The sequence below is a fragment of the Salvia splendens genome, chromosome 10 (assembly GCF_004379255.2).
Source record: "Salvia splendens isolate huo1 chromosome 10, SspV2, whole genome shotgun sequence".
Classification (NCBI taxonomy): Eukaryota; Viridiplantae; Streptophyta; class Magnoliopsida; order Lamiales; family Lamiaceae; genus Salvia; species Salvia splendens.
In genome coordinates, this window is record NC_056041.1 from 5274791 (window position 1) to 5289381 (window position 14591).

Below are 14591 nucleotides of genomic sequence, written 5' to 3' on the forward strand. Positions count from 1 at the left end.
TTTAAAGTATAATTGGTTAAGTAAGAGAGATATGGGAAAAGTAAGAAAGAGGGTAAATATAGTGAAATGAGTGTTAGTGGATTGTTGAGATATAGGAAAAGTAAGAAAGAGGGTAAAGGTAGTGAAATGAGTGTTAGTGGATTGTTGGGTTCATATTTAGAATGATGTGTAGAGTTAGTATTGTTTGAAAACTTTTCTTTTTGAACTTAGTCTATTTGTGGATAGACCAAAATGCCATAACTTATCTATTTTTCGTGGATAGAGAGTATAAACAAATAACTTTGCATAATATTGCACAAAAATGTACTCCATTATCAAGTACCAACACAGGCAATGGCTCTAAGATTCTCTTTCCGGTGAAAAAAATTTCAACAAGGCATACTCTAAAAAAAACAGAGCTTATGCACATGGAGCTTTTGAATATGACAAATACTTACACTCAAGCAGAATGAAACACAAATTATTAGCTACCCTCAACCTTGTTCCTGTGCTACCAACGTCTACCTCTTTTCTTTCATGGATTCTTGAGTCAAGCAACACACTGTTAGCATGCTGGTTCGAACCAAAGGTTGAACACGGTTAATAAACAAGAACATGGTCTCGTTCTTTCTCCATGAAGAAACATCCATTTCCTCGTATCCGGGAGTTGCCAGTTTCCAGTTTATACATTGTAGAGCCTCACTTGGACTAGCCATCAAAATTTCAGATCCAGTCCATCATCAGCCCTCACTGTTGAGTGGATCAAGTTATGTCAAAAGCATTCTGGGACTTTGGTAAGAACCCAGCACAAGATTGTATGCCCTTCCGGTGATCCTTAATTCAAACATATGGATTCCATCCGGAGGAGTCCCTTTATGATTGCCAATGGGAGTGGCTTCTCTCGGCCCCTCTAGCAGAGTTTCTGTATGATCTTCCAGCCTCTTGCCATTGCTTCCTAGAATTACTCCTCTCGAATGTGTGGCTTTGGAAATCTGAGAAATTTTTCGAGCTGTTATTTCCATTGCGGGAATTTCGCATCTCCTCTCCCAGATCATAACGTGAGCGCTGCAAGTGGAATGCGTTAAGCCACGGCAATGAATTCAAGATAATAGCGGGAACCCAAAACAAGTTCAGGACTGAAAGCCAACAGGCTTTCGATATACAGGGTGACTGCCCATCTAGAACAACTATCCTAGTGCTTAACAGATAATTATGCCCGTAAATTTAACACCTAACTACTTCTTTTGAAGACCTTAGCATTCAAATAAATCGTGGAAACTGATCAAATATGCGGGCAGCGGTCAGTTGAGATATTTAAAATCAATACCTTTGTAGGGTCTGAAAGTACAGCATATGCCTCTCCAATTATTTTGAAGAGTCTGTCTGCATCTTTATAAACCTCCTCTGCTATTTCCTTCCATATGGGATCATCTGAATTGTCATTTCTTGCCAAAGAGTGGGCAGCCTACACCAGTTGACAATATACTTAATCATCTGCCCAGAAAACAGTAAAGAAAACAAAAAGGAAGCATATTGAGACCTTGTCGGGGTGATATTTTAATGCAGCTTTGCGATAAGCCTTCTTAATATCGGATGCTGGAGCAGAAGGGTCAACCCCACTGGAATTGAAGAAGAGATCAGTCAATTTATTGAATAAGATGCTTATATTAATTTGTACAAAAGATACAAGTATAAAGTTGCGCTTCTCAGCACCTCAACTGTACATAATAATACCAGAAATATGATATGATTTCATTCCACAAAAGCGCAGGTGCATAAAAAAGTTTAATGGAAGACAAAGAGTACAAAGTAACAATGGTTCCCAAACAAAACAAAAATGAGCTAAAGAACCCCACAACAGAGCCTAAGGGTAAAGAAATTCTTGACATTTCTATGGTTTGAAACCAACCAAGCAAAATTCAGTCTTGGTCAGTAATAACTAATAACAAAAATCAATAAGCTCCATAGGCAGAGTTAAATTGTCACTGCAAGAATGTAGAATATATGCTGCTAAACAATGGGTACATATCTATTCTATAATCTAAAACCACAAAACAAATAAATAAATACTAGATAAGAATGAGAACTTACAGAATGAGGTACATATTGAGTGGAGTCTCATTCCTAGTGAACTCTTCCATTTCTAAAAGTTTCAGTCTAGCTTGTCTTAGCTCATTCGCAAGATCAGCTTTATCAGATTTAACAGATGGATTCATCTCCTTGTCCACTTCTTGAGATAGTAGATGTATAAGATTTTGCAGATCAGCAACTGCTTGCCCATAATCTCTAATCATTTCATATATTGCAGCTCGCCTAGAGATGGCCTACACATTTTACAAAAATATCATCATAAGGTAACCAAGAATATTTAGAAACATTCATAATGATTAATCAAAATTTAAACTCGAATCTCTTCGAAATGCTTTGTCAATAAGTAGTAGCAAAATGTTATACTACAAGTTACTTCTCCTGAAGTAATGAGTTTACTGGTACCAAATTATGCATTAGCACTTTGATTTAACATAAAAGCACTGCTAGGATGCTTATCAATATAGATACAGTTGCATATATGGAAGGGCTTTAGTACATCAGTTTTTTTTTATCTAAAAGGACTATTCAGATGTAAAAACTTGTACGGAATTCTAGATTACCTAATAAGGCATGTGACTCAAACCAAAGTAGATGTGCCTTCCCTAGTAGATTTTACAATTGGGACCACAAAATATTTATGAATGAATATAATTCCTACATTATACACAGGGGCAATCAAATGGACAATATTAACGACAGACGAATTTGAACTCATCATCAATAATTTAAATGCAAACCTTGTAATAATTTCTATCTAGGGCAATGGCTAGACAGCAGTCTGCAATGGCATCTAAAGGTTGGCCCATTGATCGATATGCAGCAGCACGGTTACAAAAACATATAGCCGTGAAAGGGCGTGATTCAACGGAACATGATATTGCAGCAGTGTAATGCTCAACTGCCTCTGAATGCTTTCCCGATTTGTATGCCTCATTTCCTGCAGCCTAAACAGAAAAAAATTAATCTAATGGATAGAAACGAATTTCATATACAAGCAAAGAGGACAAGGAAATAGAAAAAAGTTCAGGGTCCAGCAAGGCACACGGCAGAGGCAGACTTGACTAATTATCTACTACTAATTCATATTATAGTGAGTTTAATATCAGGTTTACATAAAAGAGAAAAAAATTATATTTTCTGGGAGACAAAAGAACATGACACCATAAAGTTCACAGCAGGAATGCTATCACCCAGATCCTAGTAAAATGTGGTCAACATGCACTTAAACTGTTAAAGTGCTGGAGAAGTTACATTTATTAATTATATGGTAAGCAATAACTAAGCAACCTCATGAGATTCTGACTTGTGATTGTTCTGACATAATTTTGTTGTAAGTTAATCAAATAATATTATAATAGTTTCATTCTTATTTCAATTTGATCTTTTTTGACAGAAACCCTTGTGGTTCCAGTTAATAGATCCACTAACATGAACAAGAAATTGATACAGTTTTAGTGTAAATCTAGAAAAAATAGTTCAAGTTTGGCAGCTTATAGAAGGTATTCTTTTATTTTTTCTTATTATGCTTTTCTTTGCAGAAAGGGAATAAACAAGATTCCAAGTATGGTGAGATAGAATCAAACCACACTCATATCATATACATACATTGTGCGTCTTGTCGAAAATTGTTTACCGAAAAAATCAAGAACTACTCACCTTATGGTGTAGCAGCTCACGTATAGTTCCAGCCAGTGGAATCATGGACTCCAAGGTTCTACTGCCACTGCAAAGAGTAAAGTTGGTAAAATAGTTATAATCAAACATAGCCATGTGCATAAGCAATCCTATAGCGTATTGTACAAATTAAAAGAATACCATTCGATAAGAGACAATTGTTCATCTTGCTTCTTCAGGAATGTGCGGGCTTCCTCCAACCTCCCTAAGTAGAAATAAGATTTCACGATAAGAGACGAGCACCAGGCCCTGAAAGGAGCCCTCTTCGAGTCAAAACCATGCGTGTTCACGAAGTGGCTTTCAAAAGCAGGTGCCAGAAAGTTGGACTCCACAGAACCAAGAAGTTGCTCACAAAACCGTATCAGCTCTTCATAATTCTTCAGCTGTTAGTGGAATATGAGAAAAGCAATTTAGAGATATGACAAACAAAGGTCTTTTAGGTATATGTACCAGTTTCTTTTAAACATGGATACATACAATAAGAAGAGCATCCACTTTCATTTGAAGCAATTTCTCAGAATAAGAGCTTATCATCAAACCGTCAGAAATAAAGTTAACAGCACAGGCTATGTCACTATTACTTCTTCGTCCCAGAAGTTCTGCAGCCTTGACCATGCAGTCTGTAACTTTCTGAAAGTGAATTGCACAAACAAACTTAGATCCTTGTGCATAATATGATCTGCACAATCAATAGTACACACTGGAGCCAAATTATGCTACCACAAGTAATGTGGGAACCGGTGAGAACTGGATATGGCTTGACAAATGAGAGTTGTAATATAAAAATTAAACAAAATATTGCTGCAAAATTGGTCAAGAAGTTCCAACCACAATTTATCAAAATCATTCTAGACTGCGGAAATCATGATAGTAAGTCATGAGTCGCAATATATTTACAAATGAACATAAAGAGGATTTCTAGAAGCTCTTAATACACTATAAGTCTTATCAAATATTGAACACCCTCAGATATTCAACCCCGTACTTTATGAAAAAAAATCAGCAAAACACACAAACACCTTCCTGTTGCAGATTTATATTAGCTTAATAGTCAACGCCTTCAGCACAAATGAAGAATATATCTAGCTTAATAGTGAAGCCAGGAGAACAAAAACTGGGTTCTGAAACTAAGCCAGCAAATGGCCGAAAAGCCTCCAATATCAAAAGATGGTCGCAACACTGCCTCACACAATCATAATTACTCCCGCACTCCACAAAAGTTTTGTCACTTTCCATTTATAGCAGTAGGGCCAACATAATTCACCACCTATTTTTAAAGTGGGGCCCTTATTCCACTCAGACATGAACACCATAAACCATTACTACAACCCCTGCCGTCCACAATGAAGCAAATATTTTGTGGAAGGAGGGAGAATTTAAAGTTTAAATACCTTTGCCTTCTCAAGACCCTCAGAAGCTTCCACTAAAAGCTTTCTGTCTGCACAGACATCAGATCCTGCTTGCAAACACTTTGTAAAATGCACAGTTGCATTTTCAACATCCCCCAGGGTAAGGTAACAGCTGAATAGTCAAAACACAGTCACGCAAAGAGAAATATTGGTCATTGTGATTGAAGCATAGAAATAGTACATGCCTCTTCAACAAATTAATAGTAGTTCCTTAAGAAACTATAAGGCATTGAGTTTTTATTACTCCCTCCGTCCCCAAAGAATATGCACTTTGGGTACGGCACAGGTTTTAATGCAAAATTGGTAAAGTAAAAGAGAGGTAGAGAGAAAAAGTAATTAAAGTATTGTTAGTGGAGAATTGGTCCCACCACTTTAGAGAGAAAAGAGTTTCCAAAATAGAAAAGTGCATATTCTTGTGGGACGGACCAAAAAGGAAAGATTGCATATTCTTGTGGGACGGAGGGAGTATTATGTTTGGCCTTATTTGTGAAATAACTTGTAGAGAACATATACTCCATTTAACAAGGACTTTGAAACATTGATGATGAAAGTACATTTAGATACTGTTATAACAAAATCTATGATCCAACGAGAAAGGTAGAGAAAACTTAAATGAACATGGTATATTACAACTCTAGGGAATCACTTTTCAGCTATAACTTATACGTAACTCAAACAAAATATGCTTCAAGATCTATGAATGAGACAAAACAAGATTTCTATGTTGTTGGGATTTACTATCTTGTTGATATAAAAGAATTTAGCCAAAAGAATGACTAAGATAAGAGCATAAATTCTTTCATCAATGTTTTATGATAATTCTCTTTTGTTTTTATTAAATTTTTTTTGGAGGGGGTTTATGGGTTCAACTGAATACTGGTTTAGCCCATAGATGCATATATTTACTTTTGCTCCCTTAATGGTAGACTAAACATTCTGAAATAAAAACAGAACATGGTACAAATTGCATATTTAAGATGGTACAATCACACAGACATTGCCTCACAGGAAAGAAGAGAGAAAGAAGAATCAAGAGTACTTTATTACCTTGCAGCTCGAGCCTGCACCTTCAGGAAACTTGGATCTAATTCAGTAGCTCTCCTACAATCTTCTAGTGCGTCTCTCAGTCTTCCAAGTGACACACGTGTTGCTGCACGATTGCTGTAGCACAGCATTAGAGCCCTAAGACAGCTCCTAGATGTTTCATTTTGGGAAATACAATTAACTCCTTGAGTGTAATAGTCCTCAGCTTTTGAGAAGTCCCCTTTTGCATAGGCTTGATTACCCCTAGCACAAAAAAACAGAAGGAAGAACATTAATCAATAATTTTAGATAATTCTTGAAGGTAAAAAAATGTCATCATGTGAATTAAGATGAAAGGATGGCTGTCACACGCCATCAAATTGCAATACCATAGAAATTGCAGCAAATGGGAATAACTATCCGTACCTTAGCCGCCACTTTTCACAGGATTCTTGTGCTGCAATGGTAGCAGCTGTAGAATTGTCTTGTTTTGTTGCCAGTTCCAGAACTTGCTCTAACTTATCGCTTTTCTGTTTCAACAGAGTAGAGAAACTATCTTTCTGGCCTTGCTCGTGTAATGAGAATGAAGACCCAGGTACTTGAAATGAGGGTAGGTGGGATGTCCCGTGCAAAACTTTGGCACTTGGTGTGGAGCTAAATGAATCAAAAGAATGTTTGCTTCGGGTCTTCTTCTTTGGTATACGCATTGACTGTGAAGAATCCTTGAAAGAAGCAGAAGATGCAGCAAAAGTGAAACCACCTGAGAAGATATCTGGTGAACTTTTGCTATGTTCAAACTGAGTCCCTCCATCACTGTCTTGTCTCTCAATTTTATAACTGGAGCTCGCTTCAGTGTCTGCTGTAGTGTAAAAGGAGTCAGTTCTATAATCTAACTCATCAGCTGCAGACTTAAAGCTTTCAGTCTCTGGCCCTGAAATAGCATCTTCTTCATGACTGTCAACACTAATAGCATCATTCCCACGAGATGCAGATTGTCTATCTTGCCCTTCATTGTCTTTTATATCATATTCATTTATATGCATTCTTTCTGTTGCCGAAACCAGTACTTCATCAGCAATATCACACGAAACATTTGGATATGAGTCTACCGAAGAATTGTTTTCACCATGACAAGAGGACTCCTCTGATGCCACAGAAGTCTCTCTTGAATATGTGTTACTAGCCAATGTTTCTTCATATGGAGAGAAGTCCATAGGCGAATATTGCTCGGAAGATTCAGTATTCTGATGCATTGTTTCTTGAAAGACAAAATCACTATGGAACTTCAGTGGAACCTGTGCAGGAGTCTTGGATTTGCCCTTCTTTTTTCTTAATGCAGTGTCCTTTACTGGTTCTCTCTTTGCATCTAATTTCCTACTCATACCAAAAAATGAGTGCGCTCTAGGATCCGGTGTCTTGAACTCCACATTTTGTGCCTGCATATTATCCAGTTTGCTAGAAGAACCAAAACCAAATGGCCTGTCACCTCCGTCCACAGATGGCATCTCTGGGACACCCACAACTGGTGTGTGATGAATGCCACCGGATGAGAACATCGGCAACGATGTTGTACTCCTTTCATTCATAAACTTCAGATTAGTACCACTATTCTCGCTCTTCAGTTCAGCCTGAAAAGTGAATCTTGAACCAAACAACCCCGAACTGTTGTCTGAGCCTACATTGCCTAAATTCCTAACCGGCACATCATCCATATTTTCCACATCGCTTGTTTTAGTTTTAAGATGATCAGAACCGTCACTACCTGCATTAGTCCTATTCAAGCCCACTGGCTGATCGGCATTTCCACTGAACTCAAACACGAAAGCATTCTCGCCTCTAGAGCTAACATCAGCAGCATTCACATTCACAGAATCTGATAGAGGATCTTCAATTTTAAAGCTTTTCATCTTTTCCGTAAGCAACACATCCGCACTGCCACCTAAAGACGTCCTATCACTTCTGTCATAGCTACTATTCGTGGAACCATCTTCCACATTCAGTTTCTTCATCTTATAGGGAAGCTCCTCCATGATTCCACCGCTTAATTTACTAAAACGTTCGCTTTCAATGCACAGCCTTCTCATATCCTCAGGCAATTCAGAAACCACACTCTCATCAATGCCACGGAAGCTCTGATCCCTGCCACTCGAATGCACATTACTACTTTCCTCATTCGTACCATTTGAATACCCCATTTCACTATCAATTTTCATCCTCCTCATTTCCTCCTCCAAATTATTATTGACAAAACCATCATTCGACCTAAAAACATGTCCGTGACCCGCATTTTGCTGATTATGTTCAAAATTGGGTTTAGCTCCGCTAAAGCCAGGATCTTCCTGGCCCACGCCCAACTGCGATACGGATCGGAACAAATTGGGGCGGTTACCGGTCATGGGTTTCCGGAGCTTGGCCATTCGAGGAGGCCGCAAAGGACCGCCGGCGGGCTTCGACGAAGAGCTAAACCCGAAACCCGGATCCATTTCGATCCAAAATCCCGGCAGAATCTAAACCTTTTATCGCCGACGATACAATTGAATAACTCGAAATGCGGATAGAAAAATCTGACCGTTGGAACAGTGCGGCGGTGGCGCTTCGGCGTCAACGGTGGCTGGTATCATAGGTCATCTAATCGGACGGCTATAGATGATCGGCGAATAGCGGTCGTCCGATTGAGGAAGAAACTGGAGGAACTTGGGGGAAAATCAAATAGTGGGAGGCTAACTTGATGATTATTTAGGGATCAAAGAAGAGTTGATAAAAAAAGAGAGCAAATTTTCTGTATAATCATTGTTTTTATTAATCTTTCACTGTTTAATTTGAGGAAATGGAGATATGTGGTAATTAAACACACGTAATGTGCTTATTATTATAATTGTAGTCATTTTTTAAAATTATTCTAAACTCAATTTTAAATTTAAAAATCTAAAAAAAAGAGAGTTACTAATACAATTTAGAATAATTATACGAGCACGTAATGTTCTCGATCTTTAAGGATTTGACCTTTTTTTAACTGCGGTAAATATACACCCAACATTATTAAAACAAGGTAATTGTAATTTAATTAAATTTACTTCTAATCAATTTCACATGGATTGTATGTTAATGCAGTGAGGTAGTTTTCTTTCTTGTTGAATTTTTAAAAGATTTTGAAAATCAACATGACAATATTTTGTAAATTGTAATTTAAATTTTATTGTATCCACAATATCAACATCTAAATGGTAAATCAGTCATTGATTAGTGACCAATTGTTTTTCAATTAACTCAATGGGTGTGATTGGGCTATAAATAGATGTGCCTCAACTATAATTTCGGCCCAAAAGCCTCAAAACAACGTTTTTTAGACCTGGGTAAGTAGCTTCACTGATCCATCATGGGCCATTAGTCTAATATCTCCAATGCCTTTAATAGCATGCTTGATCATTCCCCAGCATCACAGACCCCGTTGTCTCAATCAAATTCTCAAACCATCCCTTGTTGGAGTATATGTGAAAAGTGCAACCGGAATCCATTATCCAAGAATTCTCAATTCCACCACTCACAACATTCATAATCTGAGGTGCATCTGTTTCTTCAGCCAGATCAGCTTGATTGTGGGCAGCATTTTCTTCATTTTGCTTCCTCTTCCATGAGTAGCAATCTTTCTTAAGATGCTCAGGCTTCTTGCAATAATGGCAACTTCTAGTTTCTTTCCCTGAACCATCATTTTACTTCTGATATTAGGGCTTTTGATTCTGACTGAAATTCTTCTTCTTGCCTTTGAATCCTTTCACATTCAAGGCCTGACTCCCTGCTTCTTGGCCTGTATTGGACTTCCTCCGTTCCTTTGATTTGAGAGCACACTGCACCTCCTCCAAAGTAATAGTCTTCTCCCTGCCATACAACATGGCATCCCTCAGATGATCGAAGGTCTTAGGCAGGGCACTGAGGAGAATGATGGCTTTGTCTTCATCCTCAAGCTTCACATCAATATTTTCTAAGTCATCCACAACCTTGTTGAACTCATCTAGCTGCTCAGCAAGGCTTCTATCTTCATGAATCTTGAAAGAGTAGAGCCTTTGGTCATGTAGAGAGATTCAAGTTTCAGCCATACTCCCGCTACACTCGTTTCCTTGGATACATCCCTCAACACGTCGTCGGCCAAGCACAGAATGATCACACTATGAGCCTTTTCATTCATCTCTTCCTTCTTGGCTAGAGACTTCTCATCAGGATCAACTTCTTCTTTCCCCTTTCCAGCATCGGTCTTGATAGCATCTCCAAGACCTTGCTGCACCAACAACGCGCGTATCTTGATGCGCCATAACCCAAAGTTGTTCTTGCCAGAGAACTTTTCTGTTTCAAATCTTGTAGTAGCCATTTCTTCGAACACTTGATGTGCGAAGATCACACACTAGAAATCTGCACAAATGGATCAATCTTCCTTCCTCTTCCTACAGGACGGCGCCACTTGTTATGAAACGAGGAGAGTGAAATCAGCAGAAAAAGCAACGAACAAGAAAATGACTTGAGGGATTTTACGTGGTTCGATCGTAAGATCTACATCCACGGGCAAGAGAAAATGATTCACTATATTTGTGATATTTGCAGAGCTTTACAATCAATCAAGAACACACTATAATACTCAACACCTCTAATCTAATTCTAAGCCAAGAACTAATCAAGTGAAGGATCTGGAGACTCTTTTCTTGAAGAACTAACTGGCTAACTGAAATTGAGAAGTGCAGCTCTCAATCTCTTTTATACTGCTTCCTTCAATTTTCAACAGCTCTCGAAAGAGCCCAAGCTCAGTCAGTTAGAACAACAACTTACTCCAGCTGCTCAAATTGATTGAAGCCACCGAGCCAATCTTAGCCCTTGATTTCATCTCTCTACATCCGACGATCTTGGGCCGATATGAGATTACTTTCTAACACTAACAATTATGAAGTTGTGAGATACTTCATAATAACATGTAATAATTATGTTCACATGCGGTGAATGGTAAAGTCCACATGTGCTGCCGTCTTCAGTAGCTTGCCTCGCCTCCTTCAGTAGCTTGCCTCGCCTCTTGTAGATGACTTGGATCTTGGAATTTTTTTTGAACGTTATTGTTGGCTTTGGGCTTGATTTGGGCCGAGTTGTACTTATTACTTTTTGTTTTTTGACAAATGCAAATATCATTGTCAATGGCGAATCCAGGATATAAAACTCGTGGGGTCGGACATAGTACAAAATATAATATATTATACGGAGTATATATTTTATTAAAATAATTATTTATTTTCAATCATATTTAAATGGAATATTTTTTGAAAGAAATACATTTTAATTTAAGTAATAGCATTACTCCTATCTTTTACTATATACAATACAATAGTTAATTTGTGATATTAACATGGAAGGGAAGGAGTATCTTTTACTATATACAATAGTTGATTCTCACAAATTTATTGTTTGTATTTTAAAGTATTTTAATTTAAATATACATGTCATGTAATTTACTATATGTATAAATTGGTATTCAATATATTGTATTTTTTATGACTTAATATGTGATAGGAAATAGACTGAATATTCATAACACCAAATTTGAAAATTGATAATATTAGTACTAATGAACATAAATAATAATGAATATATTATACAGATTTGATGATTTTCAAATAAAAAATATTCAAGAAGAAGTAGCATTAACTATTTTTTTTATTTAAGCCTAAATCCCCACTATCTCAATTTTTAAGCCCAAATCGACAGAATCGGATCTCAAAACACGGTCCATCTTCTTCCCCAAATTTTTTTCTTCCACAAAATTCTCAGCTCTCCTCTTTCTTTGTTCCAAATTTCTTATCGAAATCTTATAAATTTTTTTATCTACGGTGATGATGTACATGTATATCTCTTCTCTTCTTTGTCTCTCTAATTTTTAGTTTCATTGTCTTATCTCCTTCGGTTCTATGGAGAAGGCTGTCGAGGGGTCGGAGGCAGGGATTTTTAGGGTCGGCGGGCCGTTTCAAACGATCATCGGCATGGACTCATATCCATGTGCACCACTATTTTAAACGTCAGTCGATACTGCAATAACTTCCCACAACTATACTCACCATGATAAAATGACATGATGAGCTGATCATTCATGCTCTTTATGCAATGGACTACACGCCAATAATTAGAATAAACTAATTTACTTCGAATCAAGATGTTCAAAGGTGTTCTCAAATGAGAAAAATTTTGGATTATATTGGTGATTTCTAAGCAATTCAAAATTGACGAAAACAAATGCGCATCCAGGGAATCGAACCCTGGTCAGTACCGTGGGAGGGTACTATGATACCACTACACCAGATGCGCTTTGTTGTATATTGATGTTATGTTAATTATATTTAAACACTTTGTCACAGATAATTTTTGTTGAATAATTGTTGGTGATTATGCTTGCTTATAAAAAGAATTATATGTAGTGATTTATTAGATGATGACTCGTTACAAACAATTTGTAGGAATTACAGATTACAAATCAAATCATTTGAATTTCTTTTTGGCCTTGTGGGTACGATGAAACAAAAGAACCAACAAATAAAGGATACTTTATCTCATCCAACAATACAATTAGCTTCATTTCTTTTGCCTTTTTTTTCTGCATTTAATAAAACATTATCGGGTACAAGAATCGTGTTCTTGTTAAAAAGACAAATGATAGATGGAGAATTAATGAAATAACGAAATTGACAACTATTAATGGAACAAGAGCTTTAGTAACACTCACGCAGAGGCTTCAATAATACTCCGTAGTTTAATAAATGTATATACTTTTCAACTGATAGCTACCCTTCTTTCAATTTGACCTATGCAATTTAACAATTCATCATCATATTTTAAAAAATATATATATATATATATATCTAAATATTGGTTGGCATTCAAATCTTTTTGCTGATGAACAAAGTCTAGGTAAATCAATATACACTATTAATACTAAGTTTCGGACTTCTAATCGATTAGGTTATACCCAAATTAGTATTTGGACCAATGAAAATGGATTGAAACTAATCATATTTCCAAATTTTGAAACCGGATTCTTGAAATAACTTGACATAACCATGCAATCCAATTTGGAATTTCGGTTCGGTTATGCTAACACTCAACTAGTTTTTATACTCATTAAGATTAAAAAAAATGCAGTGACCCTCGAGCATTGTATTCCCTGAAATTATGCACCGGAGTTTGCATTAAAGCGAATCAAAATTATCTTGTATTAATTTGGTTGATTCCCACAATTAAAATAACACTCTACCAATTTGAATATATGCCATCATTTATTTATTTATGGAATTAATTCCATGAAATTAACCAAAAAAATAAATAAAAAATAGTGCCGCTCCCGAGCCGGAAGGGGCTAGCTTATAGGAATGGACCACATAGAGTGGTTGGAGTATTTTTCAAGATAATGTATATTTTTAAGAAATTACGAATTGTTTGAAAAGTTTAATTAGTACTATAGTATATTGCATGTTTCATATGGAGATGCAGAGATGTTCCAATGATTTACTTTTAGCATATGTTGTTGGAATCTTGCTCTTTAGTTTTTTAGCTTTTTATTCATGTAAAGGCATATAGGTTTCTTACCCATATTCTCTAGGTTTTCACATTTTTACGTCAAATAAAATACGCCCTTAAAATATAGTACTAGTACTATATATAGATTAATGAAATCTTTTAGACAAATTGGGTCATTGTGACAAGTTTGAATAAAATTATAGTATAAGTATATATTTGATGAGAAGGCAATTAAAGATTGATTTTAGCGTTAAGTATATGATTTATATCGTACACATTTATATTATTAATATTACTATTATTAATTCTATATATGTTGTAAATTGTTTAGTCGTAGCCATGATAATGATTTGGTATCAAAAAATTTGTGGTCCAAACTATAGAAATGGCTCGTGAAGTCAAGACTGAACTTTCAACTTAATTTTGTGACATTTTATTTATAGGCAATTATTTGAGCTACTTATGTGCATACGTATATGGGAAGGAATATGACAAAGCTTTCTTAGTCAAGTCATAAAACATTTGATGCAAGGTCCCAACAAATTAATCATTTTGAAAAGTAACTGATTCAGGTGATCTTAAATAATTCATTTTCACTTTCTTGGTGTTATGAATAAGTGACATTTTTGGTTTTATGTTTGTCCCTTATTAATATGCCGGAGATTTTGTTTGTCGTGGCAGCATGTGTAATAAAGTTGCAAATACATGACAGAGTCTCAGCTAATTTATGTTGAAATGAATGGAATATGTGTGATCGAAGGAAATGATCAAAGCTAATTGCTCTGTAAGAAAATACATCAATCAAGATAATCGAGTAAAAAAATTGTTTTACCTTCCGTAAAGTTGAAGTCTTTATAAACACTCGAATGTAATAGA

At 36.3% G+C, this 14591-nt stretch overlaps 1 protein-coding gene and 1 non-coding gene across 3 annotated transcripts; both read right to left on the bottom strand.

Annotated features, from left to right (window-relative positions):
• Positions 1-268: 268 nt before the first annotated feature.
• LOC121752093 lies at positions 269-8986 on the bottom strand. Of its 2 annotated transcripts, XM_042146977.1 has the most exons (11): positions 6603-8985; positions 6201-6440; positions 5136-5265; positions 4222-4374; positions 3886-4127; positions 3727-3793; positions 2808-3014; positions 2071-2303; positions 1520-1598; positions 1307-1444; positions 269-1044 (listed from the first exon to the last, which is right to left on the bottom strand). In XM_042146977.1, exons 1-11 carry the CDS (start codon positions 8657-8659, stop codon positions 853-855), a joined length of 3738 nt encoding a protein of 1245 aa, XP_042002911.1. In that variant the 5' UTR covers positions 8660-8985; the 3' UTR covers positions 269-852. The 2 variants fall into 2 exon arrangements, with proteins under 2 accessions (XP_042002911.1, XP_042002912.1); XM_042146978.1 differs by lacking the exon at positions 4222-4374 and having other exon boundaries at positions 6603-8986.
• Positions 8987-12438: 3452 nt separating this feature from the next.
• On the bottom strand, positions 12439-12509 carry TRNAG-CCC. The gene has a single exon. It is a non-coding gene; the product is annotated as a tRNA-Gly (tRNA).
• Positions 12510-14591: the final 2082 nt, after the last annotated feature.